This window comes from Aethina tumida, chromosome 1 (assembly GCF_024364675.1).
Source record: "Aethina tumida isolate Nest 87 chromosome 1, icAetTumi1.1, whole genome shotgun sequence".
NCBI lineage: Eukaryota > Metazoa > Arthropoda > Insecta > Coleoptera > Nitidulidae > Aethina > Aethina tumida.
The window spans coordinates 55457268-55476809 of NC_065435.1; the positions used below are offsets into that span (position 1 = coordinate 55457268).

At 31.1% G+C, this 19542-nt stretch overlaps 1 protein-coding gene across 1 annotated transcript; it reads left to right on the forward strand.

Moving 5' to 3' along the window:
• Nucleotides 1-411: 411 nt before the first annotated feature.
• Nucleotides 412-19155, forward strand: LOC109602774 (cartilage oligomeric matrix protein). Its single transcript, XM_049969263.1, has 17 exons — nt 412-641; nt 10712-10882; nt 10945-11168; nt 11916-12135; nt 12195-12377; nt 12628-12873; nt 15282-15382; nt 16405-16617; nt 16672-16908; nt 16962-17069; nt 17122-17251; nt 17304-17520; nt 17637-17812; nt 17863-18178; nt 18239-18520; nt 18605-18744; nt 18799-19155. The coding sequence occupies exons 1-17, from the start codon at nt 563-565 to the stop codon at nt 18906-18908; spliced, it is 3153 nt and encodes a 1050-aa protein (XP_049825220.1). The 5' UTR covers nt 412-562; the 3' UTR covers nt 18909-19155.
• Nucleotides 19156-19542: the final 387 nt, after the last annotated feature.

The following is a 19542-nucleotide window of genomic DNA, read 5'->3' on the forward strand; positions in this document are numbered from 1 at the left end:
GTCCACAGAATTATAAAAAAAGGAAATTAATTTAAGTACAGCAATTTGTTGTACAGGAGTGGAAATTAAAGACATCCGAAGGGTTTACTTCTAATGTTCTAGGTGCAACCAATTAAACTTTATTAACTATTATTATCATTTAACTATTTGCATTCATCGGTACAAATTTGTATGCGACAACACCTGTTCGTGTTCCCTTTAATTGCATTCGAATCACTTATAACAGCAGTTATTACTTAATGGACCTGAATTAGACCAGCAGCACAATTAGTCAGAAGGCCTGACATTTAAGACCGTATAAATTTTCAAACATAAATCACGAACGGGTGCCTACAAAAAAGGAACAGATCTCGACACTGCGATGACGAAACCGGCCTCACGCCGATGAATGCATCAGTAGCAGTAGTAGCCAGCATCAGCAGGAGCAGGAAAACCGTGCAGTTGTCACTCGGCGAGTGTCAGTGTCCAGAAGAGAGGCAGTAGAGCAGCCAGAGCGTTTCGGGACGGTACGGTACGGATTTGGGAGTCGTGCGATTTGACTATTGCGTTTTGAGTAGCCGCTATGGGGTCCGGCGTGGCGACGGGTCTTCTGCTGCTCGTGTGTACCGTCTTCCTTGTGGATGCTGTCACTCTAGATTTAGGTAAGTGATTCTCATTTTCCGGCATCATTAATTGAGAAATTCACAATTGTGATTGATAAACTTTTCATGTTATTACATTCTTGACTTTTTGTAATAAGCTGTTGGTTGTATATAAATAACTATGTGATATTTTACTTTTACTTTACAAAAATACATTTACAGAATAAAATCAAATTTAAATTAATATTAATTTTTAATTAATTTGCTTAGGAAATACGAATTCCTTTCAATTACAATTATTGACAACTGTTTATTAATAAATTAAAAGTTATTAAAAAAGTGGTTTATTTACATTATTAATATTGATTGAAAACAATGTATTTAAAAATAATATAATCAAATTGAACTTTTTAAGAGGGTCACAAAATGTTTAATTATACTGCTTCCAAAATCAATCAAGTTAACTGACAGTTTCCATTTAGGAATTGCAAATAACAAAAACGTTAAAATATTCGAGATTAAATACTTAAATTTAATATTCAGTATCTTTCAATTGACCTCAGAATTGGCATTAATAGTACACAATTTTCCAATTGAATTTTTTAATATAATCTCATTCATCATTGACTAAAACAAAAAATTGCCGTTCAACCTACCCTATGCCTTTAATTATATAAGAACACTTACATGGAAGGCACAAGGACGTAGAACACCCACATCAATGGGTACTACTTTTAAAACCATCTCATGTTAATATTTGATATTTATCGTGTTTCACTGCCAGTTTATCATTTCAAGACTGGAAACTCATCCTACTTTTGATGAAAAGTTTTCTCCGACAATCGATTAAAACGATGGTAGTACTTAATTTAGCTTAGCGGCATTATGAACTACTTTTTATAAGGAAGAAATGTATCATAATAAATAAATTACAAGCTGAAGTACAGATAAGAATGTTATAAAAATCCACTTTCGGAACTTGTCACTTGCTTTTATTTTTTTATATTGCGATTTCTCTGAGCATTTATTTAAATCAACATTTTAAATCCCCATAATTTAAGAGCTTTCTTTGTTATTTCTTTATTATTTATTTTTTTACCAGGCGCAAACTTTATTTTTATCCGTACTATTGTGGGGAATTTAAGTTTTTCTGTGTTAATGCCAAGTCTCAATTGAATTTCCTGTCGAGATGCAATTCTTACAAAATTAGAGTGGTTGCCGCTTAAATAGATCGTTGATTCACTCGCCGCAACTAAAACCAGATAATAAGATTATTACTTTTTAAACAAATGTGATCACTGTTTATAAATTTAATTTCCAACTAAAGTAGTAACATCCGAAAAGTGTACGTTCGTCGAAACTAAATAAAACTTGATTTATTTTGTAAACACAAATGTTTCGACTCCCCAATCCTGGAGCCCAATTAAACTTGCATTGTCCATAAAAATATCTAAATTGTTTCGTCAACTGTCAAACAAACAATAAAGAAAAAACTAGTGTCGTAAACACCAATTAGTCCTGTTCTATTTTTAAAAAACACTGCACTATTTTTGAATGTTACAGATAGTTCTTTCACACCTAGCCACGCATTACAAATAAATATCCAGCATGGTTATTTTTAAGTTTGTAATCCGCATAATCCGGACAATTTAAACTCGGAAGAATTCTAGTTGGTAAAGAATACGTGACTTTCTTGTTGCCGTAAACTTTTACGCCTAGACGTGGACCTTGTTTAAGATAATCCAAATTAATATCGCTTTCTCGTGTTTAAATATCACCGTTTGTTCGGCGAAGTAATTTTCTAATTGAGTTGGGCGCATTGCTCTGTGTAATCAGTAGGTAGTTTCGGACCTGATTTATGTCGTTGCAGGTCGAAAAGTTTTGTGAAACGAATCTCTTACAATAATTTACATTGTCTGGGACAAAAATTAATAATTGTGGAATGAGAATGTGATAAGGGAAAGAAATGATAATTAAGATAAAAAATGTAATATCACAGACAACGTCTATAAAATAAGTTTGTGGCAAATCTACTTTCTAACATCTACAAAAAGTATTAAATTGTATATCCCACCAACATACAATATTAAGTTTTATTTATTATAACGTTCTAGATTGAATATTAAATCTAGTTTCATAAATGTCGTATTTTAGTGTTCTGAGTAAGCAAATGTAGAAAAGTTAATTCAATGAGTTTGTTATTCAGTATTCAGTTTATTTCAGTAAACATTTATAAACAAAGCTGTAATTAAATACACATTTTAATAACTATAAATTAGTAATATTTGTTCGAATTTAAATTTTGTGAATATATTTTCCAAAAATTATTTTATTTTATTAACTACAAGTGGTATAAACTGATAATTAAAACAACAAAGTACACATACATAATTAAAAGTTAAAAGTGAATTTAAACATCCGTAGTTTCATTAAATTTATATCAAATGCAATGCCCTAGTCCATTTCACATTGACCGATCTATTCTGCTCGTGATTTTACATTTTGATGGAATTGAAATGTTATTTTATGAGCAATTTCATTGGACAGGTATTTTTTTCCAACCGAGGGAAATTTTTCAGTCGACCTGGGGGCATTTTTGTTGTTTGAGGGTAAATTGAGCTTACAACTTTTTAGTTATTAGGTTTGCCGAACAGGACTTGGAATTTTCGGGATCTTGAAACATTTTTAACATAACAGATCTTTTTTAAATATTTTATTATTTTTGAAACGACATACTAAAATTTAATTAAAACATATATATATAATAAAATTAAAGTTATTAAAGAGAAATTAAATAAAATTGGAATGCTTAATAATTTTGTCTTCAAACATGATATTTTGAAATTTGAATTTTTAAGTTAACACACTATAAGCGGGTCGGGTAATTTTTACCTTTTTGAATGTACTTACTTTAAAAGTGAGGTGAGATAATTTTACTCTATGGGTTTACATACGGAATTGAAAGAATTATCTCTTATTTTTTGTCTCTCTTTCAAAAATTTAGTTTTGACTATTTTGCTACCCGCCTATTTTTTAAAATTAAGTGATAATAAAGTTAATAATAAGAAATTGTTGTCTTCTTGTCTTCAGATATGTTATTTTGAAATTTAAATTTTTAAATTAATATACATGTTCAATAATTATATAAATTGTAATTTATATCAATAATATTTAATTATATAATATCCTTTGAACTTTTATGAAAAATTTTCAATTCAAGTTAATACGTACGATAATCTGAAATAAATAAATAAAAGAAAAAATGATAAAGATTTTAAATTGAAATTTTTTTAAATTCATAGATAGAATAAATTGAATTGTTAAATTGTGACAATAAAAAAGTAGAAATTTAAAGTTTTTAATTTTATAAATGTCGATTTTATGACTATTTTACAACAATGTAAAGAATTAAAAAAATAAAATTGTGAATTTACATTAGAGTGACTATTAACAAGTAATAAATTCAAAACAAAATTGAAATATTTTTCAAAAAATGGGATTAATTTTCTGTAAAGAACTTCCGCTGGATTTCTGCGCCACGACGAAAAAAAAAATACGAAACTAAAACATCGAAACATTATAGAAAGGCAAGAAATTGGTGTGCTACGCGTTCGTGGGTGTTTTGTTCTTTTTCGTGCACCTGGCGTTGTGGCGCCAATCTGTGGGCATCTCCGCTGAATATGCATGCCGTTCGCCTTTCTTTCCGCCGTACGGACCTTGCGTCAACGTCACGACGCAAAACGGTGGATTTGTGGGTGTCGCATTAAGCAATTCGCCTCACCGCATTAAAAGCCCACTTACGATTTTAATACGCGTCTAAAATCGTTCCGTCACACGTCCCATTCTTCATTCAGCCCAACTAAAATTAGCTCTCACGTTACACGTTTTCGAACGCTCGCACCGTCTTGTTATCCTTGTTTCTTTCGACAGATGCCGGGATCGCAGACCACAGTCTTTTGCACCTTGAAACTGGAGCTTTCATTCGGAATTATTTTCGGCTTTGTCATAACCGATTGCGAGATGTTTTGAAAATTTGCTTTGTGTGCTTAAATTGAAGCTAATTAAGACAAATAACATACATATTTTGTTACATTTCCGCTAAAGAAATTTATTTTCGTATCCTGCAAATTGCCCATCAGATCTAGATTATAAGACATTTGTTATCTTAGGATTAAACCATAAAATTATAAGCATTTTGTGTATTTATTACCCATAAGATAATCTTCCTTTTAGGGATGTTTCCGAAAATGAAACCAATAAATAAGACGAAAAATTACAGGGATTGTTTTCATAATATTAAAATAGCCCAGCAATTTTAAATTTTGTTCTTAAGCCATTTATAACTTTATTAGAATTCATCAAAATTTCAAAATTCAATTTAGGTTATTAATGTTTGCAAGACACATACAATGAACGAACTTTTGATATTTTAACACGATTATAAGCGGGTCTTAAAGTTAGATAGTTTATATGGGAAGTTTTCATTACAACACGTTAGTCATAGATTTTCCTTAAGTTCCCCCTTGAAAATAAATCGGGGTTTTTTCACCTAACGTAAAGTTATTTATATTACCCAAACAACTTCTCACGTGGGAAAACAAATTACAAATATAATAGAAGTACGTGTTCAGTTTAATTTATGTTTTAAATTATTAAATTAAAATATTGGTGGAAAATTAAAACAACAGATAAAATAAATAAATTTTATTATTTATACATGTGTATCTCGTTAATTTTGAAATAAAAAACATTTGGTTTCCATTAAAATATGAGACACTTAAAATTTGTCACGTAATAAATTTAATTGGCACGTCAATTTTCGTATCTGTATGTACATTTTCACTTTTGACAAGAAAAGATAATTTCGCTTTGTTTGACCACCAATTTAAAAGAGCAATTAGGGCGGTCGTGTCAATTAAAACGTTTATGATTCCTTGGAGAACAAAAGAAAAAGCATTTGCGTAATTATACGGCAAATCAATACCCGTAACTCCCGATAATATATTCATTCTAAAATTAAATGTATGATCTTGAAGACAACCTATAAATAACCAGAGAGTGATATTGTTCCCACTTCAACACCTCTAATTGGACAATCCCGAAAATAATATATTATATAGACATTTTTTAAAAGTAATTGACGTAAAGTAGGTGTGAACAGACCATTTCACATATTTTCACAACACTTATTATAATAAAATTGATATTATTTTTTTATCTCTATCTTGAATAAACGCTACACTATTTATTTTTTTATGAAATTGTTATTATACAACCGTCTCAGTATCGTTTCGTATATGAAATAAGTTTTTCAGTATTTGTCTTGCCTCGTCTACGGATTTGTTTGCCGGTCTTGAAGCACAAGCGGCAAAAAAAGACCTTATCGCGTAAGAAACCCGTGTACACACAAGAAACATTTATACAAGAGCTTTTCCAAATGGATTTTCATAAAAAATGATATGTGTTAAAAATTATATTTTAAATTTTATTGCCTGCATTTTTTATGTTATAAGTACGTAAGCCGAGTTCCGATTTAAAACTCTAAATTGGATCCTTGGATGTCAGAGAGGCCGGAAAAATCATTATCAGGAATCCAATTTTATTTCTACAAATGGATTTTGCACGATTATAGCTGGATTACATTTAAACTTTAATATTGGCTCGCAATGAAATTTTAGTTTTCTATGTTAAATGTTGAAACCAATAATGCCTCAATGCACAAATTTATATTTTATTATGTGGATTCTGGAGCTACCTTGGTTAAAGGCACGGCCATATTAAGTTTCATGTTTTACTTTACGTCCATTCCATAAAAAATTGTTATTACCTGTTCAATGTTCCTTTACTTATTGCTTTACTTTAGTTCTACGTTTAGTTTACAAAGTATTTTCTGTATATAATATAATGAAATATATATTGAAAAATGTAAGGAGTTATAAGACAATACCAAATTGAAAAAATCTTATTGCTAATTGACAAGAATACATTTTAATTTACTGAAAACTATAATTAAAGCATTCGGCCATTTTCTTTCTTCTAATCATAGAATAATAAATCATCTGTTAAACAACTACGAGAACAGTTATTAAGAAATGTAAATAACGTGGAAAATATTGTCTATATTTTCTTGAGCTCCTAAGACTTTTTCTTTTTAATTTATCAATGAAAAGTGCGTTTAAAATATTTATCTTGATAACATCTACTAAATTTTTAATTATTCTTCTTTACGATATCTCTTAAAATAATAATATTATTGGCGATAATATCATTCAGAATTACAGAACATTAACATTTAAGTATAATTAATTCAAGGAAAAAATCACCCTATATAAATAAACCAAAAGAAATAAAATTTGTCATAAAAACAATAAGGAAAATCCATCAGTCTTTTCAAATTCTATGAAAACATCATTGTTTGTGTAAGTTTAAAATAGCAATTACCGAAAAATTGCATAAGATAAATAAGAAAAAGGGATCTCAGTATTCCGAATGCGATCCACTGGTCCAAATGAAGAGAGATTAGCTTAACTCGACGAAATCAAATTGTTATTTAAATAAGCTTGCTAAGCATATTTTCATTTTCGCTTTGGGCCATTGTGATTGACAAAAATTCAAAATTAAATTTATTCATTATGTCATTATGTATTATTTTGAATATTTTAACAATTTTTTTTGTCGTCAATAGAACCTTTTACAAACAAATATAATGCTCCAACTTGTCCAATGACATCGTACTTTTTTAATGCAGAGTTAAAGTTTATCGCCATATTTCATTAATTTACTTGTCTGTCTATCTTATGCCACATCCAAATAAAAACAAATCCCAAAATCAATTAGACCGTTAAATATAATTATGTTTGGTAATCAGTTCATGAATCATTAAAATTTTCTTAATAATTTTTTATCATTATGGCAAACGAAGGACAAATAAATCAAGATTTGTTATTTTAAATAAATTAATTGATTTACCAGGGAACATAATTATTATTATTTTTTAATTAAAATTATTTAAAATAATTATAACTTAATATTAATTGATTACCCAGTTCAAATCAAACAAGACCATAAGTAGAGCACCATTAAAAAAATTGAATGCATCGCGTTTTCTGTTTGAAATATTTCATTAAATTAAAGTCTAAATTATTCGCATTCCTTGAATTATTTCCCTCCTTTGTTATTCATGATCACTCGCACCAGAAACAAACGGACATTAATTATACAGATAAATCCACCATCATCCTCAAGCTTTTAGTGTCGAGCCATTTTAGAAAGATTCGTTTAATATCCTCACGCTGTGGAGCAACCGGACAATTTTCCAAAACTAAGATCCGAAAAAAAAACGACGAGCAACCACTGTAAATCGAAATGCGGCAACGCGAGAATCGCGTATGGCATTGTGTGTGCCTTTTTTGTGGGCGAACGTGTAAGGAGTGATTATTTGAAACGGGATTGCCGGAGTGTGTTTATGAAGAGTGCACAACAAATGGAGAGAGAACACTGAAGCTCTGCTCCTATTTCCGCGTCTGACGTACGCGGGGACTTTTCAATATTATCGCCACTGAGACGTTTTTATTCGAAGCCGGTCCATCGGGACCTTTTGATTTATCTGTCGTGATGGGATAGTTGAAATTCCCGGAGGTTCGGACTGCGGAAAGAAATTAAGTTGATTTGTGGAACAGCTTCTTTTTTTTTTTCTTTCTTTCTTTGGGTCGACCAAATGATGTCAAGTTTGGGAAAACTTTCGTCTAAACAAGGGTTAACACAGGAAATTAGACAAGCCAGAAATCATCAAGATTTCGAGCTTATTAAACAGAAATGAAGTAGTAGAAGTGGCGAGACGGGAATTATTCTGGACACGCTGTATGAAACTTGTCCAATGATGACATGAAACTTTAGAAAATTGCTCAGAGGCTTGCAAAGTTAGAAAACGAAAAAGTTGTTGGTGTACATCTGTGTGTAAAGGAAAATTATGATCGGCATAGACAAAGTTAGTAATTGTATCCAATAAAAACTTCTCATCTCGTCGTCTATTTGAATAATCCAACCGCGATGGAGACAAAGTGAAAATTGTTTCTTTTGTGCATTCAACAAATGTCTTCATGACAAATTCATAACTTAATTTTATTTAGTGCTTTATATATTGCAAAATCTGAAATAAACCACAATATCTGCACAAGCAATTACGCCTTCAATTACGTACTTCCAGTACAGATGTATGTGTAATAAATCACGGAAGCATTCAGGAATAAATTAAGATAAATTTAAATAATTACGCTATATGCGGAAAGTAATTTGTCTTGTGTGGGATGTTATACTGAAACTATCGTTAGATAAAGAGCTAGTGAAAATTCAGATGTCAGTTGGACTGATTTATGTTAATTCGACCAAATTAGGTTAACAAAACTTATCTGAAAAGTTTTGTGGAGAATTGCTTTAATTGTTTTATCGCTTTAGGCAAAATAAAGAAATGTTTTTAAAACGATCAATATTATTTGTAGAAGAAATAGATACAGAAATAGATACAGAAAATTCAACAACGTGAAAAAAAAATAAATATATTATGGAAATAATAATTAGCTTTTGTCATAATTATATATTATAAAACAGTATATAGTATAGTTCTTTAGCATTAATATCACATTTAACTGACAGTTTAATTACTAATTAAATATTTTTAATATAAATGATATTTATCCATCAATTTTATTTAAAAATTACTTGAAATCAACTTTTTTAACATTTTGATCATTTTAGGAGTCGATATTAATAATATATTGTTTCAAAAATGACAGACCGAAATAAAATAAAAAAATTACCAACTACTACAGTTTTGACATTTGTTTGTAAGTAGTTTATGCTGCTGTCAATATATCTTAAAGCTTAAATTCGAAATTGTATTTAAGATTTAAATAATTTTAATGGTTTGCCAGAATTTTAAAATATTTATAAGGTAAGAATTTTAAATTTTTTGATGTAATCCCATAATAATTAAAAATATTTCTTTCATTATGCCATCACATGAACCCCTGTTTCATCAATTAAGCTTCAACCTAAAAGACTAAAATTTTATTCCTGCGTAAGAATTCGTGAAATGAATCACCCTAAATCACTTAATCTTATTTTTGACAAACAATATCAAGAATCATACATGACTGAAAATAATTTCTTCCACTTACTGTTATAAATAACTTCTGTTGATGAATCTGAATATATTTTTAAATTCCATAGAAATTTTTATATATAATTCTTTTTATATTTAGTATTTTATTTATAATAATTTATGTCCAAACATACTCTGAAATAGACAATATCCAATTGTTTTAAAAAAGTTTATTATTTATTTAAAAGGTCTTTTCTGAGTGTTAATTATTACATATTAGCGGGATATGTATTGAAAATTAATTAATTACAATTCACAGCAGTGCATTATTGTCCAGAAAGTTTGCATATTACTCACATTTCGTATAATTAGTCAGTTGTCCGTTAAATAAATGAAGACTTTTTAAAGGATTGTATTTTCAGTAAACGAATCTGACGCAGAAAACATTCGACACGTCTGTTTTCCCTTCTTTTGTGGGAATAAAGGAACGAAAACTTCTCTTGTTTGTGATAGTCATTGCCTTTTAGAAACGTTTTTCCAAGAACTTATTTTCAACGTCATATTCAGTTCTCGTGCTTTCGTAAAAGGCGAAACGCACATTTTTAAAAGAAACTTTATTTGTTGCTCGTTGCGGGTTCACACGACCTGCATCTCTTTCATTCTACTATGTATACCTGCACGTGCACCTTCGTCCTGGGATGTGGTAAAGAAATGCAAATTTGCATCTATATTAAAATCTTTCTTGAAACGAAACATATTACAGATTTTTCTCTTTATTTTCTTAATTTAATTTTTCACTGACAGCGATTTTACATATTTCACCACCTCTCTAGAATTTTTATTCTTTTCTTTTTTTATAATCCGAGTTGATGAAACGGCATCATCTTTTATTTATTTGTGCAGGACTCAATAGAACATGTTTTTCCATCGTACGACAAACGACAGTTGCTTCCTACAAACTCTTAACTCCATTATTTCTTAAAACTGTTTCCTTATAAATAACCTAATTTATCCCCTTTGATATTTTCAGGATTAACCAAAGAATTAGAAGAAGTAATAAAGAAGGACGAGTTCGTGTTGTCGCTTAAACACCTGAAGGCGAGGAAACGCAACCGGGGATCCGTTGAAACTCTGTTTTCCGTCGACTTTCCAGGCGCCGAACACAAATTCATTCTCCAGCTGGATAGAAAAACTAAACGAGGTAAATTCAATTATATCAATTTAACAGAAATTTATTTTAAAAATATGTCACTATTATTGCAGTGGTTGTTGAAACGTTGGAGGACAGCAGGAAAAGATCTCAGCACTTCACAGTGGACACGATAAACGAGAACACTACCATAAAATCCTTAATTTTGGCAGTAAACCAGAGCCAACCTGGGGCGCACGCCACCCTCTACATAGACTGCATCTCGTACGGAATGGTGGCCACGCCGAAATCCATGAGGGAAATGTACATCAGCATGAGACAGCCCCGAATGGAAGTGGTAAGTGTCAATGTCGCGGATAATTCACGATTTGTACGGTTCCTCGTGCACGGTTTTTGGTAAATAAACCGACAGATGCCTGGTTTAATCGTTCAGTATTTATAAGGTAAGTGAAACAACAAATTGCCTTAATTTCACATACCGAACCTACCTACTGAGCCAATATAAGTTACGCATTGACCAACGAACATACCATAAATAGCGTGGTCGTTTATGGTCAAGACTAGTTGCTTCACTCTCTCGATCACGGCATACAATTAACATAACATTGAATTTAATATGAGACAATACATCAGCGACGAGCCGATTAACGGAACTATATGGAACGCAGTTTTTGCCCCGGATTACGGGATATATGGGACACTCAGCGATGGTGTAGCGTTACCTTTTACATTTACATTTTTGTTTTTTGCAAAATTAACCTTATTGATTTAATACTCCACAACCCAGTGACGTAAAAAATAAAAGTTTATTTACTTTTAATACTAATATTGTTAAAAATGTGTGTTTAGTTTATTATTAAACTTTATCCACAAATAGTTTGAAATGTTTTCAGGAAGTTACACCATTATTTCAGTCGTGTTTTTCTCCTGTAAAGACTTTCTTAAGAATTATTTTTGATAATGTTAAAATTTAATTATGCCAAAAATTTAATTCAATTAACAAATTATAATGTTAAATTTAAGTAAAAAAATATTATATTATATATTACTAGACGTATATTTAACGGCCACTTCTGTTTATTAGTTCCACGAACGTAAATACCCAATGGAAATCGATGGCCAGAGAGATCTTCGCATGGTACTTAGCAGAAACGAATGTCCAATGCCGTTGGAAACATCCTACCAAAAAGTCGATTTTTTGGACCACAACGCTAACAGCCTGAAGGACGACAACGGCTTCCAATCTTACTCGGCTGATTATCCAAACAGAGGAGACATTCCCCTGGTCAGCACACCAGAAGACTGTAAGTTAAGATATGTCTTGTGTATGCTGAATCTTTATAACGTATTATTTTGATTCCAGTTGGTATTATTGAAGCACTTAATAAACTGATCACTGCCACGAATGAAATGCAAAGGAAATGCGAGAGGGACAGTCAAGCTTTGGATCACATTCGCAGACTTTTGGAAGAATGTGACTTGTGCAGACAACGTCCGGCACCGATTGTACCAACCTGTGCAAGTCATCCTCCAAGCTGCTTCCCTGGTATGTTATCATATCATTTACGCAATATTTAGTACATAAAGTATTAATTTTTATTTGAACATCAATTTAATGAATGTAAAAAACCTATAATTAAATTATAATTTAATTTTTGGATTATTTTGTTTATTTATTTGTTCTCTTTGCTGTATTTCCTTATTTATTATTAATTTAAAGTACATATTTCCCATCATTATGTTGTTTTTTAGCATTAAATTAATGTATTAATGACAATTTTTCCTCGGATTTTCAGGTGTACAATGTCACGACACGGCGGAGGGCCCCCGTTGCGGCAACTGTCCCCGCGGCTACATCGGCAACGGCTACGACTGCCGCCCCGGGCGCACGTGTGCCGACCGCCCATGCTATCCGGGCGTCGAGTGCAGGGACGGACCGAACGGCGCCGTGTGCGGCAGGTGCCCCGACGGATACGAGGGCAACGGCGAACAGTGTCGCGAAATCCGCAGGAATCCCTGCGACTACAACCCATGCGCGCCAGGTACGTCGCCCTACCATTAAAACCGGGAATGACGAATAATGTGGTCGGTTGGAAGGTTGCACGTGTCTTTGCTTTTGGTCTCTATGTGGGGACCCTCTCGATTTCGACCCTCTTGTCAGTCCACTAAGTTACAGGATAATTTTTGTTCGATTTTTTAAGTCACATTTTTTTCTTTGTTCGTCACAAATTCTAATCAACTCGACGGAGCACGTGTAACTTTTTTTACCAGCATGAAACCTACTTAACTTGTCCGATATTCTAGAAAATGTTTGAACTAATTAATTTTGATTTGTTTCGAATCGACGAGACTTTTTTTGGGACACGACGATTTTTTTTATTTTTATCTGTAATCCAACGCACACAATCCGTTACTGTAATCAAGAAGTCCACCTGTACACAGCAACAGTGGCGGCGCAGATAGTTTAACTTAAATTAACATTCGAAAACAATTTTTGCATGACGCTTGACTTAACTTTTTTTTATTATATGTGTTTGCATGTTACATTTAGTGTTAAAATACCTAGCGCCGTCACAACGTTTTACCAATAGTTGTATTTTGTTTGTTATATTTTATATTTGCTACATGATTCAATGGCGGTGCTAGTGGTTTTAACAAATTTTTTAAAATATTTTCATCAGCCCTGTAATAATCTCCAATCAATCGTCACTATCTCCGCCATTGCGTCTGTGTCCCATGGTAGGTTAGCGAATTAATTACCATGTACAATTGTTTAATTGTAAATATAGAAGGATTTAATTAAAGTTTGTTTTATTTTAATGCAGGATGTGCACCTGTATGGAGACGTCCATCTTACTAGGACAATTTCCAGTTATCGTTATCGTCGAGATACCGCTGGACTGCAGATCTGTCTAATAAATAATAATAATTCAAAGTACACTTGCACCTGAAATTATGTATCACACTTAGTTATTAGAATAGTACAAACTAAATTAATTTATCAAAAAGGTGGCTCCAAAGATAACCAAAAACTGTCTTTCGTATGTATGTACTTAATTTTATTCCATTCATCTTTCCAGTTGGAAATTTCTTTTATTACATATCTGTTCTTTTTCCGAATCATGTTCTTCAAATTACTTTTTACTTTCACTTATTCTGTTCTTTCCTATATCTAATCTTTTTTTTTTTCTTAGCTATGTTGTCACCTAATATTATAAAAATACTTAACTATATAAATATTAACAGGTGAATTGGCAGCTAATATTTATTTTAGAATAGAATCACACACATTTATAAGTCACATATCGTCCAAAATATTTTAATAAAAGTTTTTATAAAAAAAACTGTTATATAATTTTCCTGAAGAATAATTACATTTAAATCTAAATCACCTGTAACGCAGTAGCCAAAGTGTGGGCAGATAAAATGAAATAAAAATGCAGTGCCCACGAAAAAATTATTTTGCCTTGAAAACCAAGGATACTTTCTTGCATTTAAGGAAACAAATCACGGAAGAAATATAAAAAATGCGGAGGCAAATGTAACTACACAACACCAAAAAAATAATTCGTTGCATTCTTCTGTTCTTGATTTTTGTTGTGATTGAATTAATAATAATACTACTATTAAACTTTTAATTTATTTAATAATTCAGGTATAAATTAGTTTTTTAATGCATTGAATTAATAATGGTACATTAATTCAATCATTTTTATTTATTTTGAAGAAAATTAATACTACTATTAAACTTTTAATTTATTTAATAATTCAGGTATATTTATGAATTAGTTTTTTAATGAAAAATATCATTTACCCCAGTCCTGAAATCGCGAATGCTGAAATAAATATTCTCTATTCGGTCGAAGCTTTTTATTAACATTGCTACACTTACTATGCAAATAAACTCAACTTCAAAATTACATTCTAAATATTTGTATCTCCAATAATCCTTTTAATAACCCATCTTCCGTTTTTTATTCAAATGAAACGTGCCCGTTTAAATTCCAACAACCTAATTGGGACGGATGATTATCCACGGTTATAATTTTCGGATTCGCCTCGTTTTCCAAATAAAGAAAAAGTGCGTTTGTTCCACTTAAGCAATTCCACTACGGACCGTTTACGGATATTAGTATTAAAATCTGCTTATGGTACGGCATAATTACCACTTGAAGCTGGTAAACATGGGTGAATATGGCATGTTGCATTGCACTTATAGGAACTGAAAACTAAACATAACATAATGCATAGAACAATGTTACTTAGAAATCTATATTAATATGCAAAATATCACAACTGACTCTAAGTAACCTAAAACAAATATCTCATTATTAAAGTTTGAGGTGTATATTGGAAAAATTGAAAGTGGTTTGTTTTTCTTACCTATTTTTTTGTCGACCACAATGTTCTCCGCAAACAACTGAACTAACTAAAATCGCTTGTGTTTTAGGAACGACTTGTTATCCCACCGACGAGCATCCCTACTACAGATGTCTCGGTTGTCCCCCCGGATTTACCGGCAACGGAACAAATTGTCATGATTTAGACGAGGTAAGTCGACATAAAATTATTACCACTACTTTCTGGTTAGTCATTACAGATATTAAATTATTGGCAATAGGATATTAAATTGATGCAATCAAATTTGATTATATTTAAATGATACCATTTAGGTATTTTAAAAATAAGTGGTTAATTCAATAATAATATATTAAAAATAATTATAATTATAAATATATAATTTATATATATATATATATATATATATATATATATATATATATATATATATATATATATATATATAAATTATAATTATAAGCAATTATACCATTTAGACATTTAAAAAATAAATGGTTAATTCAATAATAATTATTTATTAAAAGTTATATAAATTAAATATTTCTAAGTATCTTGAAACCCTTTTATGCTAAAATTTTTATTATCTCAAATTTGACTAAACTACAACAAATAAGAAACAAAATTATTTTATATGAACTCGTATGAAACATCGATTTATTTTTAAAAACTAAATTCTGGCACATATTCCAATGTATATTTTGTATAATTTCAACAACAAAAATATGTATGGACATTTTGATATCATCAGTGTAAATTAAAATCATCAAATGATTCTTTATTATTAACGTAATTTTCTTATTCTAATGGGCCTCAACAAAATATTTATTCAGCATGTAAACATGAATAACATAATTTTCAAATAAAAACATTAGATAACCTGTGGGAATGTAATTTATTCATAATTAAGTAGATTATATGAATGTAATGCCATTTAAATGCCATTCTTCTAGTTTTGTCATTATGTGGGTGGAATGCTATCAACAATTTCATTGTATAAACAATTTTACAAACATAATAAAAAAATTATTTCTTTACAGACCAAATTATGTGGCCGTATATTTAAAAAATAATAAACAATGTAATAAATTTTAATATTAGAAGCTAGGCTACCAAAAATGGATTTTTTTAAAGACAAGTTTCCATATTTACTTCAAAATCTACTCCCATGTCATTAAGTAAAATAATTATGAGTATTATTATTTCACTTTTAGTGTGATTTAGTTCAACCCTGTGATCCCAATGTAGAATGCATCAACCTTTCCCCAGGCTACAGATGTGGAAGCTGTCCTCCCGGTTACACCGGAAGTGGTATCCAAGGAGTTGGTATTGAGGAAGCGGCTAGAAACAGACAACGTTGCGTAGACATTGACGAATGTGCTCATGGGAGAGTTTGCGTAGAAAATTCCCAGTGTATCAATACTCAAGTACTTCCTCCATTTTCTCCGAAGTCAACTTAACTATTATGTTAATTATTTTAGGGATCATTTATTTGTGGACCATGTAATCCAGGTTTTATCGGAAACCAATCAGTGGGTTGCCACCACGGCGAAGGGTACTGTAATGGGCAGCAGTGTGACAGAAATGCACAATGTGATTATGGAGTTTGTATCTGCAGAACCGGATGGGCTGGAAACGGCATATATTGCGCTCGCGACAGAGATTTAGATAGATGGCCTGACGAACAACTACCATGCAGTGAACCGTTCTGCACAAAAGTAAAATACACTAAATTATCGGAAATTTAATTTAATTAATAATTTTTCTCCAGGATAATTGCCCGGACACTCCAAATTCCGGACAAGAAGACGCAGATCGCGATGGCTACGGTGATGTGTGCGATCCAGATGCGGACAATGACGGAGTTACTTATCACGAGGTATTTATTATTTTATCAAATAGTTCAGTAATTTTATGCGATTATTTCACAGGATAATTGTCCTTTAATACCAAACGCTGACCAAAAAGACTCCGAGCATAACGGAGGGGATAGAGTTGGTGATGCTTGCGATAATTGTCCTTACGTGAAGAACCCAGACCAGTCAGATATTGACAGAGACGGTAATATATTTATAAATTTAAATATTATCCAGAAGTAATTATAATTTTACAGGGTTGGGAGATGCATGTGATGATGATATGGATGACGATACTATACTTAATATAAGAGATAACTGTCCGACAGTTCCGAACAGAGACCAAAGAGATCAAGATGGTGATGGTATAGGTGATGTTTGCGATAATTGCCCTCAAATTCATAATCCACGTCAGATTGATAGCGATGGTGATTTAGTTGGTGATGAATGTGATACTGCTAGGGACACAGATAGGTATATAATTAAAATTAATAAAAATAAAACCAGCAATGCACTTACCAATGTACAATTAATATAATTAATAGGCATTATATTAAATTATTCTTAACTTCACTCGAACTATTTTACAGAGATGGTGTTGGAGATGACAGAGATAATTGCAGGATTATTCCAAATCCAGATCAGGCCGATATCGACAGAGATGGTCTAGGAGATGTGTGCGATGACGATAAAGATGGAGATAACATTCCCAACCAAATAGATAACTGTGAAATTGTCTACAATCCATACCAAGAAGACTTAAATAGTAAGAAACAAATCAAATAAAAACTCATTCAAATGATTTTTAAATTTTAGGAAATGGTGTCGGAGACATTTGCGAAAATGATACGGACAATGACACAATCGTGAATCACTTAGATAATTGTCCAAATAATTCCTTGATTTACCAAACAGATTTCAGTAAATATCAAACTGTAGTATTAGATCCTGAAGGAGAATCCCAGATCGATCCCAACTGGGTTATCTATAATCGGGGCGCTGAAATCGAACAAACAATGAACAGCGATCCAGGATTAGCCGTGGGACATGACAAATTCAGTGGTGTTGATTTCGAAGGCACATTTTATGTTAACACTGAAATAGATGACGATTATGTAGGTTTTATATTCAGGTAAGTAATTTTAACATAATTCATATCTAAATTTTTACAAACAAAAAAAAACTTTTTTAGTTACCAAGATAATAGGAAGTTCTACACAGTAATGTGGAAGAAGAACACTCAAACGTACTGGCAATCAAGCCCATTCAGAGCTGTTGCTGAACCAGGTATTCAAATCAAATTGGTCAATTCCGAAACTGGACCTGGACAATTGCTCAGAAACTCATTGTGGCATACCGGAGATACGGAGAATCAAGTTAAACTTTTGTGGAAGGACCCAAGAAATGTTGGATGGAAAGAAAAGACTGCTTATCGCTGGGTGTTGATGCATAGACCTAGAATTGGATTGATCAGGTAATAAAATTCAAATGTTTAATATTAGATTCCAATTATTCTTCATATTTCTTCTTTGATTTGTACTTTTATATTTTATGTTAGGTTGCGTATCTTTGAGGGTGAGGACAAAGTTGCTGACTCAGGTAACATCTTCGACACTACTCTGAATGGAGGAAGGCTTGGAGTTTTCTGCTTCTCACAGGAAATGATCATTTGGTCTGATTTGGTATACAGGTGTAACGGTAAGATACATAATATTTTTATGAAGTACGTTGTTTAATTTTTTATGTTTATAGACAAAGTCAGAGAAGATGTTTGGAGGGAATTGCCACCAAGCAAGAGGAACCTGATTGATGTGGACGATACAAGAACCTATACAATTCAAGACAATAACCTGGGATACTAAATGAAATTGAACAAAGTACCAAGAAAAATATGTGTTCCATCTACTATAAAAAAACTTTTTCAACTAATGTAATTATATTTGCTGTTAAGAAGTACTTACTTAATTGTTTTCATTATGTTTTTATTTTGTAAAAGGAATATTTAAAGTTTTTGTACATTTTATGAGATGATTTGTATTTTACTGTAATATATTTTATTAACAGTCTTGTTATTTTCTATAATAATCTGAATAAATAATTTTATATTTATTTGTTTTTTTCAATGATATCAAAATTTTCAAAACCTCTTCTAATCCCATACATCTTGTTGATGGAATCCTCAATGTTTATGAAAAGTTTATTTTTTGCTTTTTACATTTTGATTGCATCTGAAATGCTTTGAATATCGGAAAAAAAATCAGTTTACTTTAATCTAAGAATGATATTTAAAAACTACAAGGTTTTAAATATTAAATTTTTATTATAAAAATTCAATAAAGTTTTGTAAAAATATGAGATTTTTAAGTCATTTTTGCACTATTTGATAATGGAATATTTATATTTCAATATTTATATTTTTTTAATATATCAATCAACATTTCCTAAAGTAAAAAAGAAATCTATGAGAGAGATTGCATACAAAAGATATTATGATTT

What these genes read in the sequence shown, in the direction of transcription:
- LOC109602774 (XM_049969263.1), top strand. Translation starts at nt 563, where the DNA reads ATGGGGTCCGGCGTGGCGACGGGTCTTCTGCTGCTCGTGTGTACCGTC. An exon ending in CTACAACCCATGCGCGCCAG is followed by an intron (nt 12,874 to 15,281) that starts GTACGTCGCCCT and finishes CTTGTGTTTTAG; the next exon opens with GAACGACTTGTTATCCCACC. An exon ending in CCCAGTGTATCAATACTCAA is followed by an intron (nt 16,618 to 16,671) that starts GTACTTCCTCCA and finishes TAATTATTTTAG; the next exon opens with GGATCATTTATTTGTGGACC.